The following is a 27,125-nucleotide window of genomic DNA, read 5'->3' as shown; positions in this document are numbered from 1 at the left end:
AGCTGGCTTGTGTGGCAAATGGACTGGACTCAACTGGACTGGACTGATCCGTGCAGAGCCGAAAGAATGGTTGTTCTGCTCAGCGTGACCTGGATCTGACTGGTGACCATTGTCCCAGGTGGCACTGGGACCTAGTTGATATAAATACTAGCCAATCACAAAAGCCTTCCTCTGAATGAGGCTAGCGAAAGGAGGGAGGGGAGGGAGGGAAAGTGAATTGAAGTAGAGATAGAAAATGAGGGAGTGATGTCAGGGTGGGTGGCAAAGTAAATTTAGGCTGCAAGAAAGTGAGTGAGGCAGAGTAGACGGAGATAAAGACTGGAGGCAGAGATTTAACCTGGATTGGTAGGAGCAGGGGCAATCTAATGAATTGAGTGGTACACTTGGAGAGAGCAGTAAATGACATGATTGCTGCGTCAAAATAAAAGCACATACCCTTAACAGTGGTAATTAACGGCGGGTTAGAAACACAGAGATCTGTGGGGACTGACATAATCCTCAACTCCCATTTCTCACCAGCAGCAGGTCACTTTGACTTGTTACACTTCTTTCCACACTTCTTCTTTGTGTCCTTCAAACTCACATTCCTTTTTGAAATGAAGATAGTCATGTCCGTTTGGGTTTGTGGACAGTAAGTCTCGCACTGCAAGCCCTACCTCCACAGGGCTGTGGAGGAAGGTCGGGCTACACCACACATTCATTCAAGTAATTTGTAGTTACAGTAACACATAATTACAGTAAACTGCAGTATACTATGTTACAGTACTGTGTTGTATGGAAAGAATGCAGTAAAGTTCTGGCAACCATGCTACCTGTACTGTACTGTAATTTCATATGACAGTTTTTAACAGTGTATCCTTTATTAGTCCCACAAGGGGAAATTATAACATAATAATCAATCTACAACCAAAAATTAAACCAATCCCAATCGTCTTGGGAGGCCAAAACATCTCCTCACAATCTGCTAGCTGCCTGTCCCCAGAACACACTGTAAAAAACATCTAATCACAATCTGCTAGCTGCCTGTCCCCTGAACACACTATAAAAAACATCTCCTCACTATCTGCTAGCTGCCTGTCCCCTGAACACACTGTAAAAAACATCTAATCACAATCTGCTAGCTGCCTGTCCCCAGAACACACTGTAAAAAACATCTCCTCACTATCTGCTAGCTGCCTGACCCCAGAACACACTGTAAAAAACATCTAATCACAATCTGCTAGCTGCCTGTCCCCTGAACACACTGTAAAAAAACATCTCCTCACTATCTGCTAGCTGCCTGTCTCCAGAACACACTGTAAAAAACATCTCCTCACTATCTGCTAGCTGCCTGTCCCCAGAACACACTGTAAAAAACATCTCCTCACTATCTGCTAGCTGCCTGTCCCCAGAACACACTTTAAAAAACATCTCCTCACTATCTGCTAGCTGCCTGTCCCCAGAATACACTGTAAAAAACATCTAATCACAATCCGCTAGCTGCCTGTCCCCAGAACACACTGTAAAAAACGCGGTCTCTGTAGACAGCCATGGGTCTACAAACGGCAACAAAACCAAACTGTGCCAACCTGCACCACGAAGCATACGCATACACTGTTCCAGCGTTCCAGCCGATAACTGACAAGAAGTATTTGGGGATGGGGGATGGGGGTGTTAGTGCGTGGAAACACAGAAGGGAGGGCGAGGGGACGGGATCAGGAGTGCTTTGGTTGAAAATACTTTGAACCTCAACAAGAAGTATCGTCACACCAACATCGCTTAGAGCACCTTTAAGGGACCCCTGTAAAAGGTTTATGTTCCATATTTATGTTAAAAAAGCAATCTGTACATAATTATATTATTTTTAAACTTGCTATCAAAAATCCATCCTCTGTGGGGCTATAGAACTAATTAAAGCTTTCAATCTTTAAGGAAATGCTACTACAATAATACTGTTCAATTCAAAAAGTCAAATTAGGTGGGAAGGACAGATGCTTTCTTTAAGCTGAGATACTGTCTGACAGCTGATGATATTAGCTCTGTGTTTGTGTGTGTGTGTGTGTGTGTGTGTGCGTGTGTGTGTGTGTCTGTGTGTTTGTGTGTCTGTCTGTGTCTGTGTGTCATGTAGGCTGCATTTGGCAGATAGTCATGCCCCATATGGTTATCTGTTCAGTCAACCATATTTAGAGGTTTCCAGATTCAGAAGGGATTTGCACTCAATCCTCTGAACACACGTGCACGTGTACACACACACATAAACACACACACACACACACACACACACACACACACACACACACACACACACACAATGCAGAAAAATCCCCACGTTTTGAAACTGGAAACAATCCAATAATCATATAATCATTGAAGCCGTATTTGTGGGTCTATATGTTGGGTAGTTTTATTTATAATAAAACATATATTTTATTATTCAAACATATTTTATAAACTACATGTGTTTTGTATGCAAAAATCTTAATGTGCATTCAGTAACTAGTAACTAGTAACCTAAACTGTCAGATGAATGTAGTGGACTGAAAAGCACAATATTTCTCTTTGAAATGTAACGAAGTAAAAGTAAAAGGTGGCATGAAAAGTAAGTAAAGTGAAGCACAAGTACCTCAAATTTGTACTTAGGTACAGTACTTGGGTAAATCAAATTTCAATCATATAAAACTAAATGAGCAAAGCACGATGTAGCAGCCATTTGTTGCTGTGAATCAGTCTGACATGTCCATTAAACTCCACTTTTTATACCTTTTTATAAGTGTTGGTGTATCTATGAATCCATAAACAATGTTACTGCCACTTTGTGTCTAAATGTGTGTACTGCACATGTATTACGCTAACAACATCAGTTGCAATAATCTGTGTATATTAATATTAATATTTTAATTCTATTCTCCTTAAGTTGAAACACAATAAAAACTGATCTTCATCACACTGTCATGGGCTTTGGAAAGAAGCTTCCACATGGAGACTTTTGTCCAGAAGGATTCTTAAATTAACATTACATACAAGATACAATTTGAATACCAATAGACAAGGCTTTACTTTACTACTATCTTTCATACTATAGTTTTTTATATTCAATTCAATTTTATTTATAGTATCAATTCATAACAAGAGTTATCTGGAGACACTTTACAGATAGAGCAGGTCTAGACCACTCTATAATTTACAGATAGAGCAGGTCTAGTCCACTCTATAATTTACAGATAGAGCAGGTCTAGACCACACTTTTTAATTGTCAAGGACCCAACGGTTCTAGTAGTTTCCTTCAGAGCAAGCAACAGGGCGACAGTGGCGAGGAAAAACCCGGCACAGACCCAGTCATAGTAAAAGAGAGTGGAACAGTGACAGAAAAAAATAGTACTAATTGACAACTGACTGGCACGCACGCCAAATATGTTTTTTTGTAAATATGGTAAAAACTTGCTTAATCACCCTCATCATCATCCTTTTCCATCTGACCTGCATGCTTTACCAGAGCAGACACCGCACACAGAGCTAAATCCTAAATTCCTCTTGCATCTTCTGTTCTCCCTCCTCTCCCTCCAGTGTGTGATGTTTTTGTCAGTGCTGGATGCTCAAACCCTGCTCCTCCTCATCCACCCTCCTTCTCTCACTCCCTTCCTCCCTTTGGTGCGGTCATCCTGGTGACAAGCTGCATCCCTGCTGCTGCCGTTGCTTCTCTCTCATCACTTGGGTTGAAACAAAACAAGTGAAACTAACTCTACTTCATACACCATTCCACATGAGGCATCCTTCAATGTCACAGCAGTTTCATCTCACACTGATCTTTATTTCGGCACATAAACGTCTCTGCATACAGAAACAATGTTTAGAGACAGCTTGCTCACGCTAGTTGCCTTATATCACGACTAATACTGACAATGCTCTGATTTGGCTCCTCTCCTCCTTTCTAATATCAAGATCCCGTTACCATTATAATAATTTGAACATTTTAAAGAAAATAGTGTCATACAGTTGTTGGTATTTATATTGAATAAAACATATTTTGAATTTGGTTATGTCTTCATATTCTGTAATAGCCTACCTACTGGTTCGACTGTCCTGTGGTCAACATTTCCACAGTGATGATGATCATATGGGTTTAAATCAGTTGTATGTACACACTGTCTAAGTTAAAGGCCTGCTTCAAGCAGAAAGTGCCCACACATTTCTCAGACACAGTGTTGAATTGAAGGGCCTAACTAATGAGTTTTTCTATTCATCACTTTGCTACTTCCTGACCCAGTTCCCCCGTATTTGCATATTGTTAAAAATGTCTATATTTATATCCCTCCCTTTTCCTAATATTGCATGCCAATTTTGTGCTGGGTTCTACCTCACATTGCCTTGCAAAGGTGACTCATTGTAATTGAATAGGAACAGAGATTTCCTTGCACTGCATTGCACTAGATGGGTTTTTACTGTAGGGGGCAGGAGCAAAGCTCTGCTATCAATGTGGTGTGGCGAGCACTGCTCGGATTTATTTGCCAATGTTTTTGCAACAAAGTTGAACTTTGACCCAGAGTAAGCAGCATTTTCAAGAACAATGCTAACAAGCCATCACCAGCCGCTAGCATTCCATTGGCTGCCATTCAAAGGCTCCATTACCTTGTAGCTCACGTTATGGCTCCATAGCAGACATTTTTGTAAAAATATGGTAACAATTGTGTCATAACCGAGCAACTTGCTGTCGCAGAGTCGACAAATTACAGTACAGTACAGGAGAAGCATGCAGGCAGATTTTGATATAGATATACATGTATACAGTATATACTGTGTGTGTGTGTACATATATATATATATATATGTATATATATGTATATATATATGTATATATGTATGTATATATATGTATATATATATGTATATATGTATATATATAGATATATTAGCAGTGCATGATATATCAACTGGATATCGTTATTACAATATCATGTCGCGTAATATTATATTGAAAGTATCGCGATAAGTATGCAATATTTTTTACATATACTTTTATTGTTTCTTATATGTCCTGTTCTGTAGACATGCCCTCTATTTATAGTTTTTATACTGCACAACCAGTAAGACATATCCTGTTCTGTAGACATGGTCCTTATGTATTTGTTCATGTTTTTCCTGTCCAACATGACTGTCAGATGAAAGAAACTGTTATTTTGATGCATTTTCCAATAACTGTTGTAATTTTACATATATTAAAGAAATATCGAAATTAATATCGATATCGCAATACTCATGATGAATATCCTGCATAGAACCCTTGGTGAAAGTAAGAGAAATATCCATTCCAGTGCAGGATATACAAAGCTCCCATGTTCTATGAAACACATAATCTTTAGTATGAACTTGACCTGTTGATATATTCTTTTATTATATGCCTATAGTAATTAACAGGCTCTCGTGTCGCCCTTAGGAAGCCCACGCATGCAGCCAGACGACACATCTGCACGTCCTGATGGAAACAGCGACACCAGCAGCAGCCAGTGGTTGAGCGAGGCAGCGGGGAGGGGGGCGCAGCTCACATCCACAACGACCACCGACACAACCGGGAAGCCTCCTCCGGTAGCATCGCCGCGTTCACCGACACACGACCGGGGAAGATGGTCGCGGTGCACACGTCGCCCAACTCGTCTCCGTCGGCGGAGTGGATCTGCTGTCTGGATAAAAGGTGGGTGAATTTACTCCACGAGACACTTCCACGTCGTGCATACACACACAGCAACGTCTTCCCAACCTCTCTCATTCATCCGCGTCAACGTGATCAATGCACCCGGCGATCGCTGCGTGTGTGTGTGAGTGTGCAGTAATAGCATGGTACGCCTTGTTTTTAGCCTGTGATGGGTTACTGGCATTTTCAGTGAATGTATATACCCTTCATGCAGTGATGGTAAAGGCTTCAGTGCATAACAATATAAAAAGATCCTGTTTTTTTAAATCTGCACGGTCAAAAAGGCGTTGGTGGCTTCGAGGGTGTCTCTGCACTGCATGGCTCTGAAAGCTGGCTAATGAGCACATGGTTTATTTCTGTCTGCACAACTCAAATTGCCATACATTTTTAAAATACTACTGTGGCGTGGACGTTATAGTCATTTTCTCATAATAAATGAGAGGCAGGTCATTGCATTTGTCCCCCCGCCCCCCCCCACACACACATCCATTTTTTTTGCCACAGTGCTGCATGTGCGACTGGATTTATCTGATCTGACTGGACAGCCAATTACAGAATATGGAGCCTATTAACAACTCTTCACAATCCAGAAGCTGTGAAAACCTTTTAGTCCATACTGTATTTGTCCAGTTATGCCAGTTAGCATTAAAAGACCCACGCTGCATGCATACTGTGCCATACATAGGCCTTAGAACGGGGACAGGTCTTCAATAAAAATAGAAGATGAAAGGGCTGATATACACTAATTGCTCTATAGATGATGCACATCACTCATAAAACAAGCAAAAATTCATCAGACATGCACCCCACAGCTCACACCCACACATAATGTACACACCTCACTATGACACATCCCCACGTTACTATTGGCAACCTGAAGCTACCATCTTGTCTTCCCCTCCTCACCTGTAAGAAGACTGGATGCTCGGTCTAAATACAATGTGCTGCTGTGATTTATCACCAGTGGAAGTATGCGTATAGGGATGCAACTAGCCATTATTTTCATATTAAATTAAAATTTCAGTTCCTGTTGATTGAGTAATCTAATAGTTGACTTATTGTTTCAGCGTTAGTTGAGTGTAATGTTATGTTAATTGTTGAGAATTGGGTAAAACATTACTATGCTCCAATGTTACAATCATTCATACTCAACAGCACGCTACCATACTGTATATCTTAAACTAGGGCTGGGCAACATATCATTTATGGATATGGGATACAAGACTAGATATCTTATTAGATTTTAGATATGATAATATGGCTTAAGTATGGCTGGTTTTAAAGGCTGCATTACAGTAAAGTGTTGTCATTTCATAACTTACCAGACTGTTCTACCTGTTCTATTATTTGCCTTTGACCACATCATTATGTTACTGTTACTGTTGATTATTTGCCACAAATCTCATTGTGTAACTATTTAGTGAAAGCACCATGCCAATCCCACAATATCATCACAATATCGATATGGAGGTATTTGGTCAAGAATATTGTGATTTTTGATTTTCTCCAGATTGCCCAGCCCTACCTTAAACCAAATGCAGCAGATGTACCGCAGTAGGCAGTGTCAGTGTCAGGAAGGGCAGCCATGGTCGTAAGATAAGACTGGACAGGATCTTATTGGAGAGCACTCAGTGCTCCTCAGCTGTGCACCTCTTCATTCAATCAATATCCATCAGCGTGGGTGTACGTGTAAGTGTATGTGTGTGTGTGCGATTGGGAGCTTTCATCTACAGTGACTGTTGATGTTAAGGGTAAGAGGCGAGGAGATGGAGACGCTAAAAGAAAGACACCGGTTGAGCTATGACTGTCTTTAATATATCTGTCCAAAGACATTTATTGCCGATGTCTGTGAAGTATGTGAGATGAGATGAGATTTGTTTTGGGCCAGTCAGGTTAGACGGCATCGTCAATACACACACACACACACATAACCACACACACACTGTAAACTGAGCTGTGCTTACGCTGATCTAATATTCAGTGTTCCTAACAGGATCTCAGGTTTTTAGCAGTGATGCAGGAGCTGAAAGAGCTGTGTCAAGGATGGGTGTTAGCATAAATAGGAGTAGACCATAATTGCGCTAGAATAATCACCATATCATTCAGACTTTATCACTGTCTGATAGGCATGCTTCTGAAAGCCTAACCCTATTCAAATGAACCTATCATCTGTTTGTCTGGAAACAGTGATCTTTTTCCAAGATGGATCTGCAGAACTTTCTGGTGTCTCGGTTTTCTCTTCAGAGTGACAGTGGATCTGTAAATCCTGCGTGTGAGCATACAGTATGTGGCCATATTTTGTGGATGAAAGCTGAGATCTCTGCTGACATGAGGAGAGATGAGACAAGGGGGGTGGAGGGAGAGGGGGGTAAGGTGAACAGCTCTCAGGTCACATCCGTCTCCCCCCAACAGGGGAGGCTAATTCCTCTGGACAGGCGGGGGGCGAGCAAGCACAAGACAATGACAAAGAGACATGGATTCAATCAAGGGGATTTTAACTGACGGATCTTAACAGTTTTAAGTGGACGGATAGGTGAAGGGGGGCGCTGCAGAGTTGCCCACTCAACCCTGCAGAGTTAACCTCCCTGTCTGTGCCAGTTGCAGTGTGTGGGAGTCCACCTGTCTAAACCATTAACCCAGCCTACACTGGGATTTGACACTCTTTCGGAGGCACACAGAGGACCAGGCAGTAGGAGAAGGATGGGGAGGATGAGTCAGAGACAAAAAATTGATAAAAAGACTGAGAGACAGCATAGACCCATCTGTAATGGCCCTGAGCTTGTGGCAGATGTGGGACTGGAAGACGTGTTGTGCAGTGAAGCCCTTTAGGATACGTCTGTGTTTATCTGGGTGTACCGGCTGGCTACGGACACAAACTGCTCGGGGACACAAATATATGTGTGTTTACCTCTGTGTGAGGGTCAAAGGGGAGTCATTGTTACCTGTGAGCTTGCAAAGCAGAAATAAAAGGATCATTATGGGAGGATGGTGAGTGTGTTAGTGGTGGGACTCAATGGATAAAGACAAAGGTGGAACTGCCAGTAAGGGAGAGGAGGAAATGGGTAGCTTAAAGTAGAAAGTGTCATTTGTCTGTCTCCATGTTGCTTATCATGTTTTCTGAGAGGAACGTGCAAGGCTTGAGTGAGGAGAAAAGTGGATGGAGATTGGAGAAATATTTATTGGAGGCAGACGAAGAAAAGAGAGCTGGGAGCGAGGGAAGAGGAAGGAGCTGAAGGAGGAGAGAGGGAAGACAACCTCTTGTCGGTGAAGGAAGAAGCCCAGAGTGCATTATCTATGCTGTATGAACACACACATGTGCAGAATGAGTCACTAGCAAAGGAAGATAAGGTGCTAATTGCAGTGTGTTACTCTGAGACATATTTGGTTCTGTAGTTCTCCTCCACCGCATCGCAGAGCAGAATGTTTAAGCTCTCGGATCAAACTTCTGTGGGTTCTTGTGTTACTGTGCGCTGTGCTTCTCTGTCTTTGTGTGTGTGTGTGTGTGTGTGCTCAGATTTAAGCGTATTAGAAATAGTAGCAGTACAAATGAGATCTTACATCAACACCCGGTGGGGGGTCTGAGCCTAGAGAAGTAACGCCTGCAGCTCTCCACTGTTATCGCTAAGACACAAGGCCAGACAATGAAGCAGCACGCACGCACGCACACACGCAAACACACTCAAATACACACACATACACAAATACATAAGAAAGGACAATACCAAGCAATTTTTCATGTTTTAGTCCATTAACTGCTAATTACAAGTGTCTAACATTACTGCTAAATGTTTAAAATAGTTTGGCAGAACATGAAAACCATATTAAAATGGTTCTTCACCACCTGATGTTAGATCTAATGATGGTTCTTCTCTGCCCAGGCCCTCGGAGCGCTCGGGGGAGGATGTGGACATCATTCTGACCAGACTGAGAGAGGTCAAAGCCTTCCACAGGTTCCCACCTCCACTCTTACTGCAGATCTGTGCATGTGCCTTCTATGAATGCCTGGAGAAAGGCATCACGTGTATGTACACACACACACACGCACACCCACACATACACACCCCTCCAACCTATCAGGGCATTTAGATTATAAAACAGTACAGTTGTGGTTTGGTGTTGGACAATAGTTGCTTTTGATGCTGTCATGCTCAGATAAAAAAAGGATAAAAGGTAAACATTAATTAGCTCTCTATATACATGGTACATTATACAGTATATGTTCTTATTATACGACATGTCGTGCTGCAGAAGATCCCTTTCCTGTTTCTTAAGACTGTTTAAAATGCGATGTATTGGAATTGCAAGGTGCTGTTGTCATTGTTACTCACGTGTACACACCAGTCCACACACTTTACGCAGTCCCTTTTTTGAACATGTTCTTTGTATATGGATGAGAAGCCTCTGTATGGCTGCCACTTAAAATTACCAGGTAACCATAGTCCTCAGCAACCCACCAGAGGTTAGAACGCCAACTCAATCCAAGCCAGATATCTGGCCTAAAAGAGTGAAATCCAGTGGAATTTCCATTGGCACGGTAGCAATCCTGGAAGTTGAGGATCTCAGACAACTGACAGTGATGTAACAAATACATATCTGGAAAGAAAGAAGAGTATAAGAATAAAGAAAATAATAACCAACCTAATGACCCAAAACCATCAGTAAGCCAGTTTTCCTCAGTGCCATCTATCATCCCTTTTAATACAATAGTTGTACGTCTTTCACCAGCATATTCTCTCCATTTTTACTAAGAAATACAACTCGAAGCAAACCAATATATCAGTCCAAATAACCTGTTTTTTCCTCGGCACCCTAAGGTGTTTAATGTGTTTTCCTGTCCACAGTGTTTCGACAGGGAGACATAGGCACCAGCTGGTACGCAGTCCTGTCTGGTTCTCTGGATGTCAAAGTGTCAGAAACGGCCAACCACCAGGTAAGAGAGTTGAAGTCCGATGGGCTTCATACAGAACTACTTGCTTAGTTTCACTTGTGCTGCCGTGTGTCTGTTCTGTGTTGCCTGTAAATCATGTGAATCACAAATGAATGAATGAATTGAATTTTAAATCATGGACACCATGGGGTGCATCCGGTTATGTCTTTTCTAATTTTATAAAGATGCATTGCTTTTTATGGCGGCCATTTTCCTCTTCTAGTAGTATTATTTTTTATCATAACCATGTCTGTCAGGATCCTTTCTGCTCTACTGTATGCGGGCTCCTCGTGTCAGCTGTCCTGTACGACTCTCTTCCATGCTGAGCCGTACAGTCCCAGTACATGAGCTCATGTCTGTCTCCCTGCTTAAATATGCCAGAGCAAAGCTGCTACCGCACAGAAGACAAGTCCATTGAGAATTGTGCTTTCGGCTGCATGTCTTTCTGGGTTTCTAGGGTCATTCTGCACAACAAAGAAGAGAAGAGAGAGAGAGGATTTATTCCTAGTTTGAAGACAGAGATAAGAATCCCCTCCATTGTGAAACGTCCTTTTCATGTACAGTATGTAGCTCTAAAGTGTCCTTGGTGGCCCAGTTTCTGTGGCTATATTTAAAATATCAATTTGGACAGCTGAAAAGGTTTCTATAGCATGCAGAATACTTAACCAGTGGGGTGTGTGTGTGTGTGTGTGTGTGTGTGTGTGTGTGTGTGTGTGTGTGTGTGTGTGGGTGCGTGCGTGCGTGCGTACCTAGCCTGTCCAATTATATACAGCACCCAGAGATATTTTCCTTCGTTTACCAGTCCCTCATATTTGAATCTATTTGCATAATTTACCATATATTAATCTGTCGGCTCTTAATGTTTGTCTGTTTTTATAAACCTTTTGATATGTCTCTTAGCTACTGCTGTTTGTGTTTACATTTTAGTGTGGCGATTAGTCAGAAAATGAATCCCGGTATGATAACCGATTCATTGTTTTCGTCATCTTTCGTTGTACCGTGTTAGTAAATAGAATATTTGTGGGTTTTGGACTGTTTGTTGGACACTTGATGACATCACCCTGGGCTATTGGAATATCTGATTGGCATTTTAACTGTTTTCTGATCTTATACAGGCCAAACAATGAAACATAAATGTAACACAGAATGGCTTGTCGCTGCCCCAGCCGTGTCACAGCAGCCTATAACTCCTGCGTGGAAGGACTCATTTTAGCACATCATTGACACCCTCACAGTAAGCAGTATTTTAATCAAATCTGTTGTGTTTGTGTGCAGGATGCAGTCACTATCTGCACACTGGGGATCGGGACAGCATTCGGGGAGTCCATCCTGGACAACACACCACGCCACGCGACCATTGTCAGCAGAGAGACCAGCGAGCTGCTCCGTATTGAGCAGAGGGAATTCAAGAGCCTCTGGGAGGTGAGACTCAAACCGCATTCGCTGGAACTGGAGGATTCAGCATGACCTGTCTGAGTAGTGTGCCTAAAGCTTTCCATCTTTAAAATTGGTTCCCTATTGAGACTGCAATTTACAGACAACCTTCCACTGTAATTGTGCTTTTAACCACAAGAGGGCTGTCCACCATAACAGTGCCTTCTGCTCCACCTATTAGACACGCACCTCAGGTGAAAGAGAGAGAGAGAGAGCTGGCTATGGCTTAGTGCATTATTAACAAGACAATAGGATTTACAATTTACAGTACGTTGTAAGTGGCACTGGCAGTGTGGTGGGAATCTAAACGTGATAAGTGCAGGGAGAATGAGAATCAAACATGAATGTCTGTGGATTTTTATCACAACAAACAAATAACAATCTATATTTATGAATATATGACATACAGAGCTTGGCGATAGCACTGGGATTAACTTTAAGTGGATATGACACATGTATGTGTGTGTGGGAGATCTGGGTTTGATCAGATAGTCTTTTATTGTGTGATGTCAAATCCATCTTAGTGAGATTCTAAATTAATTTAGTTTTTCTCTCTAGTTTTTTTTATACCCACATTAGGGTCATACTGTACTAACAATTTTCAGTCATTTTATTTCTAATTTTAAGTGTGTTTTTAGCTTGTTCTTGTTAAAAGTCCTAGAGCAGGCTTAAATTACAGATTTTGAGTGTCTTGCTCCACATCGCTGAAGGACACTTACTCCCTTAATGTAACATTCTTAAAGATTTTTATTTAAAGAAATGTCTGTTAAGTCACTAATGCAGTATGAGGTAACACAATGGTGATAGAGCCCATGGCCCACTGATTTAAGCCCTTGCATTTCAGTATTACAAACTCTGTGTTTGGGGTGACTTTTGGGGGAAAAATCACAAGCGGCGCACAGTTAGTGACGCGTTTTTATTACCCAGCAGTGGTTGGTCCACCAGAGAGAGGCTAACACAACAGACTCGCTCTTCAACTCACTTGTGTGTAAAGCGGCGCACTGTTTTTTGCAATCTCTGCTAGCCCTGCGGTTACTATGGCCAAACAAACGAGTCCTGACTGCAGATTATTTTTACAGTCACTGCTACAGACAAATAAACTTTGAAAAACAGTTGAAAGAGAAGATGCGATCCAAAAAACCCTCCTGCCAAAACTGCAGTACCTCTTTACCAAAGGAACCTCCAAAAAGAAACAAAACAGAGCCTTGAGATGGTAACTTTATGCACACTATTGACTATATATGCTGCTGGTTGGACTTACAACCAAGATTTTACACATCAGAGTCTGCTGACTACTACTAAAAGTTGCATACAGCCTTTTGTGGCTCCAGAGGTCTGATGAATGCCCTTAAGGGATGTCAGTTGGGTCAGCGTCCGTCGAATTAGAGAATGAAAACAATCTGCTGGTGTGGCGTTCGAAAGAAGTGAGTTGGCCAGACCTCTGCAGCCCGCATCTCATCTCTGCCTCGAGGCTAGCGGCGCAAGGCTTAACCGCCACTGGCAGCGTAGCTCCCATGGCGCCATTGAGATGCTACCAAGCCATCACCTGCCGTTACCATTCCATTGACTGCAATTCATTTTGGCGCCACTTTGACAGCGAATAACTTTACATCTGAAGCATGTAAAGACTCTATTTGTCCGTTGTTTATTTCTAAAGACACACAACAATGTATTAAAGGCTCCATTACCTTGAATCTCACGTTATGGCTCCGTAGCAGATGTTTTTATAAAAATTGGCCAACGATCGGGTCATAACCAAACGACTTACTGTTGCACAGTAGAGGAATCACCGTATAAAATGAAACGGGACACTTAGTCATCACAGTGTCCGTGGGCTCGGTTTCTGACCTGCAGCCCTTTGACACATGGCATTCCCCCCCTCTCTTCCTCTTTCATAACATCAGCTGTCCTGTCACAGATAAAGGCTTAAAATGCCCCAAAAAGAATCTTAAAGAAAAAATGAAGGCATTGTTTTCTCTTTTGACAATTTCTCTAAATAAATGCTATTTTGATTAAATATAGATCTCTTGGTGTCATTATAAAAGAGATTCATTTTTGCGATTTATGAAAAAAAATAATGACCCTTCAGTACTGTTATTACTAGATAAATAGAAGTTAGGTTTAATAACATGTGATATCTCCATTTAATGGCACAGGAGGATATAAAAGGGAGATAAGACAACAATTTATTAAAGTGTGTGTGTGCCATCTTATTTTTGGGCTTCTAGTGTGTGTGTGTGTTTGTTACGTGCACTTAGTCTCCCTATCTGCTGTCTATTTTTGGACAGTAGCCATGAAGCATAAAACATAGCCGGAGGGTGTCCTCTTTTGAATCATATTCAGCTCATAGGACAATTTTGTGTGTGTGTGTGTGTGTGTGTGTGTGTGTGTGTGTGTGTGTGTGTGTGTGTGTGTGTGTGTGTGTGTGTGTGTGTGTGTGTGTGTGTGTGTGTGTGTGTGCATGTCCGTGTGTTTGTGTGCGCCGAGGACTAGAAAGCTAAAGGATGAATGCAGTCATGTTTTTGATGAAAGGATGAAAGAAAAAAAGCGCCGCTCTATAATTCTAATACTGAGTGGAAGAGGGATGAATGAATAAAGACGGAGTAAATGTTGAACAGCGTGTTGTCTCTGGCCTCTACACCGTGTATAAACAGCATATCAATCAGTGGGTCAGTTGGCCTGGCCTGTGCTGTGGCGGGCTGGTATTGCAAGTCTTTCTCTTTCTCTCTTTCACCTGCTCTGCACTTCTCCTGCCCACTTCCTCCCTCCTGCGTTGGTCATGTTGTGTCTCTTGCCAGCCTCCTTCCTATCCTTTCTCCTCCCTCCTTCTCCATCCCCACCCTCACCATTCCTTTCTTTCCCTCTTCTGCGTCCTTTCTACGTCTCTCTCCCTCCCTCTTTTCTCCTCCTCCACTAGAGTAGCTCAGAGACTCAGATCACCGTGGTAACCTGTGAGAGAAAAGTGGTTTGGTTCTTGGTTGGATCACAGCAAGAGAGGGAGAGTGAGAGACTGAGAAAGACACTGGGGCCACTCTGAGAGCGAGAGAGAGAGAGAGAGAGAGAGAGAGAGAGAAGCTTGTTTTGAGCAGGATACTATCCAGTGGCTTGTGTGGGAGTTGTAAAGGAGCAGAGGGCAGCTCTCCGGGGTATTAATCCCTCCAGCATTACGCGTCTGAGTGTGTTACCTCAGGTGAGTGTGTCACTTCGACTGTACCACTGTGTAGTCTGGGGTGTGCATGGCGGCTGGATACTACTGTCATGTTTTCTTGTATTTATTTTAATTTTCACAAAAGGAAGTTGTTTAGCAATTTTTGTCTTGGTTTTGTTAGTCTGTTTGCAAGAAAAACATTGATGTGGGTATGTCTTTAGGTCAAACAGATGCTCTCTCTCTCGCTCTCTCTCTCTCTCTCTCTCTCTCTCTCTCTCTCTCTCTCTCTCTCTCTCTCGCTCTCTCTCTCTCTCTCTCTCTGTATGTGTAAAGACTAATGGCACAGTCAGGATCCAAATGACCGACTGTGTGTGTTTCAGTGTCTCTGCTATAGAAATGCAAATACAGTTTATTGTTGTTATTTATTGTACTTTTTTGTGATCACATTTTCATTTATTCAGTTAAACACACAGATAAGCAAAAGTGAAAAACATTGGTCCAGATGACGATATACAGAAAAGTACACTACACATATCGAAGAAGGCACAGTGCACCTTTCCCACAATCCTTCCTGTTTTTCCATGTTTCAGTGGATGTTCTTAACCGCTGTAAGAGCAGCATCTGTACACATTTAGCAGCGTTGGATTCTCTCTTACCCTGGTTTGAATGTTGCTGTTGTGTGTGTGTGTGTGTGTGTGTGTGTGTGTGTGTGTGTGTGTTATGTAATGTTAGTTGTTCTGCATGTAAATGATCTTGGTTGTACAAAGGGCTTTGTTTTGAGGAGCATTTGCACTTGTGCGTTTAAAATTGACACTGTGTGTGTGTGACAGAAACAAAAGTGATGGGTTTTGATGGTTACAGATGAAGATGTCTTATTAATGAGGCATCATAACAATAAAGATGTAGATGTTGACACTGATTCTGATATGTGTGTCTGTGTGTATTTTATCTTGTAGAAGTATCGTCAGAGCTTGGCTGGACTGTTGGCCCCTCCTTATGGAGCCATGGAGAGTGGATCCAACAATGACAGTGAGTACGCACACACACACACACACAAACACACACACACACACACACACACATACACAATAGTGTAATGAAAGACACAGTGTGTGTGCATAGAACAGAAAGAAATAGTAACGTAGCATTGTGAAACAGAGTTCAGATAATGAATAGGTTGTATTCATAAGTAAGTATACTGTGGTAACCAAGAAATGAGTCAAGTATTCCTGCTTCCTTCTATGGATTGTTATACTTGTTTCCCAACTGCTGTTTATCAAAATATCTTGTGCAAAATATCTCTCCCTATGATTTAGCATCCGAGCCACACAATGAATAGGTTGTGTTTTTGGAGTGAAAAGTAGCCGCATCCTGCAAAAATCTTTAATTGAACCAGCTTGACAGCAGTTTTTTCCTTCTCAGGACTCGCAGACAACATGAACTCGGACTCTGCAAACAAAGCTCACACCAAGGTAAATACTATCTCCGGCTCACTGCTGGTCTGTCTTGGATTTGTGGAGGAAGTAGGAAGGAACTTAATCCTTTAAACAAACTGCCAGCACATTTTGGAGAACTGTGTCCTTCCTTGCGGCACACAAAAGCATGAATGAACCAAAGTCCCAGTCATTATGCTGTGGGCCAGGCGATCTCAGTTTATCTAGGGTTCCTGTTTGCCTCACTATTTGTGTCAGAAAATCTGTGGGGACTGGGCATTCAGGGTTGAGTAAAAACAATGTATATTGTATTTTTGATATAGAGCAAACCAGTAAATGAGTGATTTTTTGTGTTTTGAAGAAAATGCTGTAGTTATAATTTGAAATCAAAACGGGCTTCATTCTCAACAAAAAACAAAGACGCCGTTCTTTTTGTTGTAGTCTGCGCAAAGAGAAGATGGTGAACCAGACCAGGGTGCCATAAAATTGTGCGTAGTTACATACTTTCATGTTGGCGAATGAATCCGACTCCCAGAATGAATTTTGGAGGCGTGTGCGTTCTGAGAAGAGATGGTGATGAGTCACAGCTGTGATCCTCTGTAGTTATGCTAATGCAGGCTAATGCATGCACATAGAAAAAAAGATCCAATCTGCCCAATTAGCGGTCCATTCTTTGTTGTTTTCAACAGCAGCTGTGTGTGTGTGTATACACATCTGTCCTGTACCTCTCTTTGTAAGATGCAGGTGTGATCTGTAGAGGATGGGTTTGCGTGTATGCGCTGTGTTTTCTGATACTGTTATACTGGTATTAGCACTCTATAGTGTTGTGTTAAAAGCACTGACATCCGTTGCAATGCACACATTTTCATCCAATGGGTTAATGATCACAATGATGTGCGTTACAAGTATTGCAACTTCACCATAGTACCCATGCTGTCCCTGTGTGCTCTGTAGATCTTTTCAGAGAAGCTGCAGAGAGCGGGGAAGGTTCTCCGCAACGTCATCCTGTCCAGAGCCCCGCACATGATTCGAGACAGGAAGTACCACCTCAAGACATACAGGTGGGGACACTGTTGTTTTCTACAATTCCAACTGTGTGTTTACCCAGAGTTATGCATGCAACAGCTTCAGAAGCTAATGTTCTGTGGATTTAATGTGTGTATTGCAGACAGTGCTGTGTAGGCACAGAGCTGGTGGATTGGTTGGTGCTGCAGAGTGCCTGTGTTCTCACACGCTCCCATGCTGTTGGGATGTGGCAGACACTACTAGAAGAAGGGGTGCTCAACCACGGTAACTTACACTTTGGCTTTGTCTATTGCTTTCTCATAGTAGTTCATGCACTGCAAAGTTATAAAATACTAAACCGCTATTGGAAAACAGCCAGAAAGGGTCTTTGTTTGACTCTGAGTTGGAGTGGTGGTTTTACTAAATCTGCACATTAGTCGCAGTGAAAGTGTTATTTTGAATACCAGCATTGGAAATAAATGAGTGGGTTTTGAAGCCGCAGCATCAAATATAGATTACGTCTCGATATCAAATTCACATGCTTCAAAGAAGCTGTCTAACGTTATCTTCTGAGATGAAAACAACAACTGTGACTGCTCAGAATCAGTAGACACGTACAGAATGTGTGCTTATACGCGTACTCTTTGGTCTTTTTTGATCATTTGTGTTTGTCTGCTCTTCAGTGGACCAGGATCTGGGTTTCCAGGACAAGTACCTGTTCTACCGTTTTCTTGACGACGAGGATCAGGACACACCGTTGCCTGGTGAGGAGGAGAAGAGGGAGAGTGAGGAAGAGCTGCCAGAGACCGTCCTGTTCCTCGCTCAGATTGGCCCTGACGCACTGCTGCGCATGATCCTCAGGAAATCGTCAGTAACAATGAATTATATGGCGTGACCTTTACACTGGCAACACATTACTAGTTACATATGTAATGTACTACTTTACTGCTGTCTTTCCCTTCTTCTTCATATTTCAATTATGCTGCTGAGTTGGCATACAGAACCAAATGTTATCCAAAACCAGTATTTGTAATATGTCTTACTGTGTGTTAGGAAACTACCCGATCACGTTGTTTTGTGGTTCATATCCTATAATCTGCTGCCTTGACATGTGTGTGTTGACTCTGAAAGCTGTGGCGAGCTCTCGGAGAACAGGGTTCTGGTCACAAAAGGTTTAATGAGAAACACATGATATAGACATTTTCTACCAATCGCTCCATTCAGTCAGATGACGTGAGAGTAGAAAGATAAGAGAGAGGCTCCATGTGAAAGGAGGATTGGTTCAAGGTTGGTTCATGTAGATACATCTTCAGGAAAGGAAACAGTGTTACAACTAATGATTCAAATTAAAACAGATGAGCGATACCCTGGAAATCTAGTGTTCAGCAAGAGCATAATTTCAATATACTCAGCGAGTCACTCAGACATTGAGTAATGCTGCTCATTATTTATGCCCTTGTAGCCGAGCTGCACCAATCACATCGGTGTATCTGATATAGGCGGGGCCAGAGGCGAGCTGCACCAATCACATTGGTGTATCTGAACAGATGGCAACAGTTTAATCGACCAGTTAACTCTGCTGGTTGCTAAGCGTATGGGGTTTTGGATACGGCCCCCTGTGTGTTGTTGTGATTGGTCCTAGTGTTATCCAATTGCGTGCAGCGAGATTTTCAAATGCACGCTTGGTGCCGCCCCTCGAGATGACTTTCATTACTCAGTGCCAGACCCTTAATCTTTCGGATTTGGGTCTGGATTTCCGGGCTAGATGAAAGAGGCTTTGTTCTGATTTTCTACAGAACGGAATGCAACACATTCCCAATGCTATCAGAACATACTATGAACAAATCATCTGAAGTGACTACTTTCCAGACAGCAATATTATTTTAGCTTTTGGGTTTGTCATTATTACTAATTTTGCTGCAGTTATAATAAGAGGTGAAGCATGCCAGAAGTGTTGATGGTGAGTTCATCTTGAGAAAGCTCTGTGTGTGTCTGCAGGCCTGGTCAGAGGACAGGGGATGACCTAGAGATCATCTATGATGAGCTGCTTCACATCAAGGCCTTAGCTCACCTCTCCAACACTGTGAGTAAGCCGCGCCGCTTTTATTTTAAAGGGACAGCACACATTTCCAAGAGGGCTGTCAATTTATCAGAACCACTTGCCTCAGTTGATTTATAAAAAAAGTGCTTGTATTATGCTTTTTGGATTTTTTCCTTTCCTTTATTGTGTTATATATCGTTTTTGTGCACGTTGTATGTTTACAAAGCAAAAAAGCCCCAAAAGAAACAGAAACCACCGTTCACAAACTGCTCCAAACAGCTCTCTTGTAGTCCAGCCTTTACTTCAGTGACAAACGTGTGTCACTTTGTAACACATACTCACCTTACACACCTTCTGACTGGCTAGTAGTCCTTACCTGGCTACTGCATGCATAACTCCCGACAGATTAAATAGAAGTGAGATGTCTCACTCTGTTGCTAAAACAGAGAGCTCAACACAAAGGATGAAAAGAGGCGCTGCAGCAATGTGCAGTACAAAACCAATATGGTGTTTTTTGAAAATGTAAACATGTAAAACTATTCTGATATAACCTATAAAAACAAATTAGGAACCTGAAAATGAGCATCTTATGAGTCTTTAAGACCAGACAGAGAAGTTGTAGTTACTAACATTAGCATTAGCATTTCTCTTACCCATATATTGGGACACAGTTGTACACCAATCGGTCTTGTGTTAGCATTCATAGAGGAGCAGGGGTGCACGTGCATGGTTAAATTGTGGCTTGAAGGTTTTGTAACCACAGTTCATATAATAACTATACAATGAAAGGATGTTTTGTGGCCTTGTCATCTTAACTAGTTAACAATTGCCAACTTTTAAGGTGGAATGTGGACTTGCATATTATTCGATGCCAACGTTGACCTTGTCAGTTAATCAACACTCAGTGTCAAAAATGACTGATCTGTTTTATGTCTCTCTTTTATAACATATGCTTTGATTATTGGATCTTTAAGTGGTTAAAATGTATCAAGTTCAGCTGTATTATGCAAACTGAGAATATTCCATTTCCTCACTGGGAGAAAAAAGAGCATTACACCCCTGTAGAGAAGTCCTTAAGTCTGTGTTTTTGTTTTAATTTTATGCTCCATGTAGTCCTAGAATTGGTGTTGTGTATTAGATGCAATCACATCACTTCACACTAATGTAAAGTCACATGAAGCACATTCCAGGAAGTGGTTCACAAACAAATGGCTTTTTGATTTAACTGCTTTTTATTCAGCTTTCCCTCCATAGTCTCTTAAAACAACTCTCCATGTGCTTTCATTAAGGACTGTATCATTACTAACCCTGTGCATCAGTGCATTTTACTGTTCTCTCACATATTTGTGCAGTGCAACTTAATCCAGTATGACTTGAGCGGTGTACTCTGGTTTCTAGGTGAAGAGGGAACTGGCGAGCGTTGTGATCTTCGAGTCCCATGCAAAAGCTGGAACCGTGTGTGAGTTTTCACTTTGTCCACTGTGTCCTCGAATGCATTTTTTGGGGGCGACCTCTAGCTCCCCCAGTAAGAGCGTGCACCCCATTTAGGCTGAGTTCTTTGCAGAGGGCCGGCTTTCAGTCCGACCTGCGGCCCTTTGCTGCATGTCCTCCCCCATCTCTCTCCAATGTTTCCTGTCTATCCACTGTCACTGATAAAGGGAAAGAATGCCCCAAAAGTAATTGGAAAAAAAATTAGGTGATTTTTTTTTTTCTTTCTACATAGTGTGCAGCATGGGATTTCAAAGTCTGACACTATGCCCCCCCTCCCACACACACACACACACACACACATACACATGCACAGAAAAAACTGAGACAACTGTGTCACTTCCTGTAATTATCTGTCTGCTCCAGTTTGAGCCCCGTTTATTTTTTTCTTTGCCTATAGTTTACATTTTGGCAGCTTGGCACCTCTAAATGTATGCCAAGTGATCTATTAGCAGTTCTTGTTTGGACTGTACTGACAATCACTGGATTACTTTGCTTCCAAACCTTCAAAATGTTAGGATTCTCAAGTTCTGGAGTTGTAAGGAATGAGTATACAGTGTGTATCATGTCTTTGTCTTCAGATGTTACTGTTATAGCTCAAAGTCCTTTTCATTAATGCAAATTGTAGCTCACATATTCCTTTGTGGCTCCCCTGGGGATGTATGTGGGGGTAATTTATGTTTGTCTTCTTTATCTTCCAGTGTTCAACCAAGGAGAGGAGGGCACATCATGGTACATCATCCAGAAGGGCTCTGTCAATGTGGTTATCTACGGCAAGGTGTGTGTGTGCTTGAATGCTTTCATCCGCCTACATGCTTATATTTCTTTGTTTGACACATGCAGTTTTCTACTTGAGGTGATGATGCGTCATCCGTATGTAATGGATTGAAATGTGTTGCTGATCGTGTGTGTATGGAGCAGATCAACAGTATCTGCCCTGCGGGGCTGAATGAAAACCAACAAAAGTGGAGTTGGGCTAGCTCTGCACAGCTAACCATGACTCATCACCATGATTAAATGGCTTAAGGCATTGTGCGCATGCACACTTTCACACCACACAAACCAATCTACAACCACTGCAAAGTAAGATGGACTGCACATGCTTATGACACACACACACACACAAACACACACACACACACACACACACACACACACACAGATGACGCGTCTCAGTCCTGTGTGCTCTTGCTCCTCTCTGGTTTTTCTTCAGGGCTTAAGATGACTAGTGAACTGTTTTTGAGCTTGTGTCTATGTCGGTCCGTGTTTGTTTATGCGTGCATTCATGCGTGTGTATGTGCGTCTCAGGGTGTGGTGTGTACGCTCCACGAGGGTGATGACTTTGGGAAGTTGGCCCTGGTGACAGATTCCCCTCGTGCCGCCTCCATCGTCCTGAGGGAGGACAACTGTCACTTCCTTCGTGTGGATAAGGAAGACTTCAACAGGATACTCAGGGTAGGCAGATGAGAGATGCTCATGTAGTCACATGATCACCAAATGACAAATACTCTTCTATATACTGTACAACATTCTTCAAGATAAGTTAACAGTTAGATGCATTCGACCAAACGCCATCTGACTTCATTCATTCTTTAAGATGAACCCACGTACCCTTTCAATAACACCCAATTTGTTCCAAAAGTATGACACTATTAATTATATAAAGTTTTTTCTTGCAACTGAACTGTAAATAATTAGGTTGGTTTGGTCAACCATTGTAGTACTACTATTGGGAGTGAAGCTGAATATTTCTACCGTTTAGCCAACTAAGTAAGGTTTGATTCTCTGTCCATCAAAAACAAAAGACAACTAGAGAGTATCGTCAGGACATGGAACAGTATTGCAGGCATTAACTTCCCCATACTCTCCCCCATCTACTCCAACAGAGTGGCAAAGAAGTCCCCCCCCCCCCCCCCCCCCCCCCCCCCCCCCCCTCCGCCAGTTTAAACTACTTCCCCCAGGCCGCTGGGACTCCATGCCCAGTTGCAGGGCCAGTAGACTCTAGGAACTTTTTTATCCCGACTTCCATTTCCATTTTAAACAATTTGCCAGACCTGTTTTTAAATGTATTTTATTCACTATTGTGTTTTAGATACTGCAGGATTTCATGTTGCTGTATTGCTATGTGTCCTGTTTTTTTGTCTACTGGCTGTACAAACAATTGCCCCTCAGGGACAATGAAGTTACCTTGGTTGGGACTTGGTTTGACTGATGTTTGGCTCCCTCCTCTGGTGGAGGAGCTGTGTTACATTTCAAAAAGCCACCTATGTTGATGTTACATGCATCTCGTTGTGTTTCTTAGGATGTGGAAGCCAACACGGTGCGTTTGAAAGAGCATGAACAAGCGGTGCTTGTGTTAGAGAAGAGTCCTCGCACCTCCACCCTGGGAAGCATCAAGTATGTATGTTAGAGTGACGAGTCTCGCATGCACGTAGTTTACAAGTGTACAGGAGCATGAATCTATCTTTCTTACCTCATCCTGTTGCAGGTACACCGTGATATCAGGAACACCGGAGAAGATTCTCGAGCACTTCCTGGAGGCCATGAGGATGGACATACATCACAGTGAACCAGGTAGTCAAGTCAATGCATTGTAGTGAAAGAGGGATATGGATTAGTAATGATGAGGGGCATTTTCATAACCTTGCGAACCTCTTGATTCTTTTGCACTCTATTTCCCTCCTTTCCCCTCTGACTCTCTACCCTCTTGCCGTCTGTTTTTCTTCTCGTCTGTTAGACCCAGCAGTGGATGATTTTGTCCTCATGCACAGTATCTTCATGCCCAACAGCCAGCTGTGCCCTCTACTCATGGCACAATATCCTTTCTGCCTTTACTCTCTCTTTATGTACAATATTTCCCTTCTTATTTATACTGTCTGTGACACCTTAGAAACACTCGCAAACGTATGTCTTTAGCCAGAATAGTATAATAACATAACAATGAAATACAAGCGCACTCAAAAATGGAAGGACATCACTATTTGCTGCTTACCAACAGTGCCAAATCCATAAAAAACACATCCTGGATTGTGCAACCTACGGGTTTTGTTCATGGTAGCGCTGAAGCAGCAGTTGACCATTCAGGACTAATGAACTGCCCCCCTCCCTTCACACCACAGTAACACCATAGTAACAAGTTGTAGGCCCAGCTGCTTTTATTTATTGTCTTAGTCATTGTAATGCAAGTGTTCAGCCGCCTGTGCTTTAGCACTGCTGCACTGATGGTAATACATAATAAACAGCACCCTAATTTGGCACCTAGTAGGCAGTAATGTGGCTTGAGAAGGTTGAAATATCAGTTATGTTTTCATTAGTTTAGTTTATTAGTGTAGTTATTAGTTTATTTTAAGATATACAGTTGCTTGCATAAGTCTACACACCCCTGCTAAAGTTGATTAAAAAGAGGAATAATAAAAAAAAAAGAATGTTTCAGTACAGGCAAAATAAAACCAACACAAACTAAATCCTCAGCAAACCTATCTTTCAAAATAACAATAAAAAAAAAAACGTACTCACTTACTTATATGCATATACTATGTATAAACATATTCATGTATGCATACAGTACCAGTCAAAGGTTTGGACACACTTTCCTATTAAAGTAAATGAGGAAGCATGTACAACATACACGCACATACATATACAAACACACACACACATATATATATATATATATATATATATATATATATATATATATATATATATATATATATGCTAACAGTATATGTCCCATATATATACATGCTTACATGCTTACACACTGTACATACTTACATGTACATACAGTATACTTTTGTTTTTTTTACCATCCAGCTATCCCCTTTTCAATCAAATCGAACAATAACCCATCCAAACATCCAAAAATAAATCCGACCCTATAACATAAACTGGATGAAACGATGGATTTAGCCACAATATGTTTTGTTAAGATTCATGCTGTGGTCGTGCAAGTTTTGTGAATCAGATGAACAATCAACAAATTGCATATCGAAAGGGCCGTAAAGGTAAGATCTACGTCTTTGTATTCATCTTTAACCTCGTGTGCACCTACCATGCGACATCTCCGCCCGGCTCTGAGCAGGAGAGGTTGGAGTACGCGCTCAACAGTAAGAGGAGGGCCCTCATTCTGGCTCTGCGCTGGGCTAAAACCCACACCTACCTGCTTCAGGAGGATCCGGCTGTGATTTTGTTCCTTGAGGTGACCAAAAGAAGCTTTTAAATGCAGTAAATGAGATAAGTTACACAGATCCTGTGCCTGGTCTGAGTGGGTTCTTCTTCTCTGTCTCTGTAGGAGTTGTATGGGAGTGTATCCAATGACTCTCGGGTGTTGAGAGCTTTGAAAGACTTTGTTCCTGACCTGGAGAAAGTTGTCAAATTACAGTACGTTTACCCGGGATTAATTGTTTTATGTACCAGCCCACATTTATTGTAATATATATATATTTTTTATTGTTTCTGCATTTACATTTGTAGTTCGGAAGAAGCCAAATCCATAAAAAGGGTAGGTCTAGACTACTGTTTTCAACTAAATATAATAGTTTATTTTAAATGTCATCATTGTGATGTGGATGCTGACTACGTCGTCTCGCGTAATCAACAGAAAACGCTGATACGACAGTTCAGCAATGGAGAGGAAAGGCTGCAGAAGAAACAGCCCATTAGGAACCATGATGACAGTAAGTTAGTGTGTGTGTATAATTATTTTACTCTGCTTGCGGCGACTCTTAAAGAGTCAGATATATACGTCCTCAGCAGATGAATTTAATATTTCGATGATATTTTGTATTGTGTGGCTGGTAAGGGCTCCAGACTTTTAGTCTTTTTTTTTATTTGTTATAGACAAATGCATCTTCATCTTGGACAGTTTATTTATAACAAATGACAAGTATAGTATTCTAGTGTTATTTTTCTATGTGTGTCTAGTCCTATTGAAGGTGTACTGCGGCGATCACACATACACTACTATCCGGGTTGCCGTGGCAGCAACGGGAAGAGAAGTAATCAACGCTGTGGCTGACAAACTTGGCACCACTGATGAGCTTGTGTTGGTCCACCTCAGCTCTGCAAGTGGTAAGAAAACCGATTTATTTAGATGTGAAAGAGCAGTTGACATCACTATTACCTACAGCATGATGGCAGTGTAAGTCATTTCAGTCCCTTGTGCTAATACTCCCTGGAGACATGGTAGTAAATACTGTTAGCTAACTGGGTATGCCATGTGTACTGTGTATGCAAAGAGTAGGATTTAAAGTGTGCTAAATTAAAAAATGACTTAAAGGCAGGGTTGGTAATGTTGAAAAAGTAGCATCTCCTCGGGGCTCATTGCTGTTGCGGTGTAAAGAACATTTCCAACAATATAGCAACAAGTGTAAGTAGGAATTAGTTACCAACTCTGCCTCTTATGGTCTAATTGTTGGGACATATCTGGGTGGTAATTTAACACTCAACCATCCCCATTTTTCTCACAGAAAAACAAATCCTAAAGCCTAATGACGTTTCGGTGTTTTCCACTCTGAGCATCAACGGCCGATTGTTTGCCTGTCCTCGAGACCAGCTCAACAGTCTGGTAAGAGATTAATGTTCCACCTGTTCACTTTGAATCTGGGACGTTTTTTTAATGATAATTGTGCATTCTTTGTTGTGATAGCCCTGTGATGGAAGGAATAACATGCACTTATTGATTTCAATGGATCTTTGTCACGTGACATTGTTTGAAAGAAGCTACATGTGTATAAATGAATTTGAGTGTAATACATTGATTCTTTGAGTATTTCTTCTTTCTTATTTTTTATGTGGTTATGATTTTGCATGTGTGAATGTGTGTCTCAGACTCCCCTTCCAGACCAGGAGGGCCCCACTGCAGGCTCCATGTCAACCTTTGAGCTGATGAGCTCTAAGGACCTGGCTTACCAGATGACCATGTATGACTGGGAGCTCTTCAGCTGTATGCATGAGGTAGCACACACACACACACACACACA

At 41.8% G+C, this 27,125-nt stretch overlaps 1 protein-coding gene across 2 annotated transcripts in view; it reads left to right on the top strand.

Moving 5' to 3' along the window:
- Window positions 1-5,494: 5,494 nt before the first annotated feature.
- LOC117953716 (rap guanine nucleotide exchange factor 4-like) overlaps window positions 5,495-27,125 on the top strand; it is a 25,499-nt gene continuing 3,868 nt past the window's right edge. The window contains exons 1-23 of one of the 2 annotated variants that reach the window (XM_034886972.1): window positions 5,495-5,665; window positions 9,544-9,686; window positions 10,507-10,595; window positions 11,868-12,014; window positions 16,131-16,203; window positions 16,597-16,646; window positions 17,562-17,668; window positions 17,776-17,897; window positions 18,296-18,479; window positions 19,611-19,695; window positions 21,052-21,112; window positions 21,843-21,919; window positions 22,450-22,596; window positions 23,444-23,538; window positions 23,630-23,715; window positions 23,879-23,957; window positions 25,192-25,342; window positions 25,436-25,524; window positions 25,618-25,645; window positions 25,745-25,820; window positions 26,068-26,214; window positions 26,613-26,710; window positions 26,974-27,099. In XM_034886972.1, coding sequence (XP_034742863.1) covers window positions 5,598-5,665; window positions 9,544-9,686; window positions 10,507-10,595; window positions 11,868-12,014; window positions 16,131-16,203; window positions 16,597-16,646; window positions 17,562-17,668; window positions 17,776-17,897; window positions 18,296-18,479; window positions 19,611-19,695; window positions 21,052-21,112; window positions 21,843-21,919; window positions 22,450-22,596; window positions 23,444-23,538; window positions 23,630-23,715; window positions 23,879-23,957; window positions 25,192-25,342; window positions 25,436-25,524; window positions 25,618-25,645; window positions 25,745-25,820; window positions 26,068-26,214; window positions 26,613-26,710; window positions 26,974-27,099 — 2,328 coding nt within the window. In that variant the 5' untranslated portion in view covers window positions 5,495-5,597. Of the gene's footprint in view, window positions 5,666-9,543; window positions 9,687-10,506; window positions 10,596-11,867; window positions 12,015-14,969; window positions 15,217-16,130; window positions 16,204-16,596; window positions 16,647-17,561; window positions 17,669-17,775; window positions 17,898-18,295; window positions 18,480-19,610; window positions 19,696-21,051; window positions 21,113-21,842; window positions 21,920-22,449; window positions 22,597-23,443; window positions 23,539-23,629; window positions 23,716-23,878; window positions 23,958-25,191; window positions 25,343-25,435; window positions 25,525-25,617; window positions 25,646-25,744; window positions 25,821-26,067; window positions 26,215-26,612; window positions 26,711-26,973; window positions 27,100-27,125 lie in introns of those variants that run through there. The other variant, XM_034886973.1, reaches the window with a different exon arrangement.

Source organism: Etheostoma cragini, chromosome 12 (genome assembly GCF_013103735.1).
Source record: "Etheostoma cragini isolate CJK2018 chromosome 12, CSU_Ecrag_1.0, whole genome shotgun sequence".
NCBI lineage: Eukaryota > Metazoa > Chordata > Actinopteri > Perciformes > Percidae > Etheostoma > Etheostoma cragini.
This window is presented reverse-complemented; position numbering and strand designations above follow the sequence as displayed.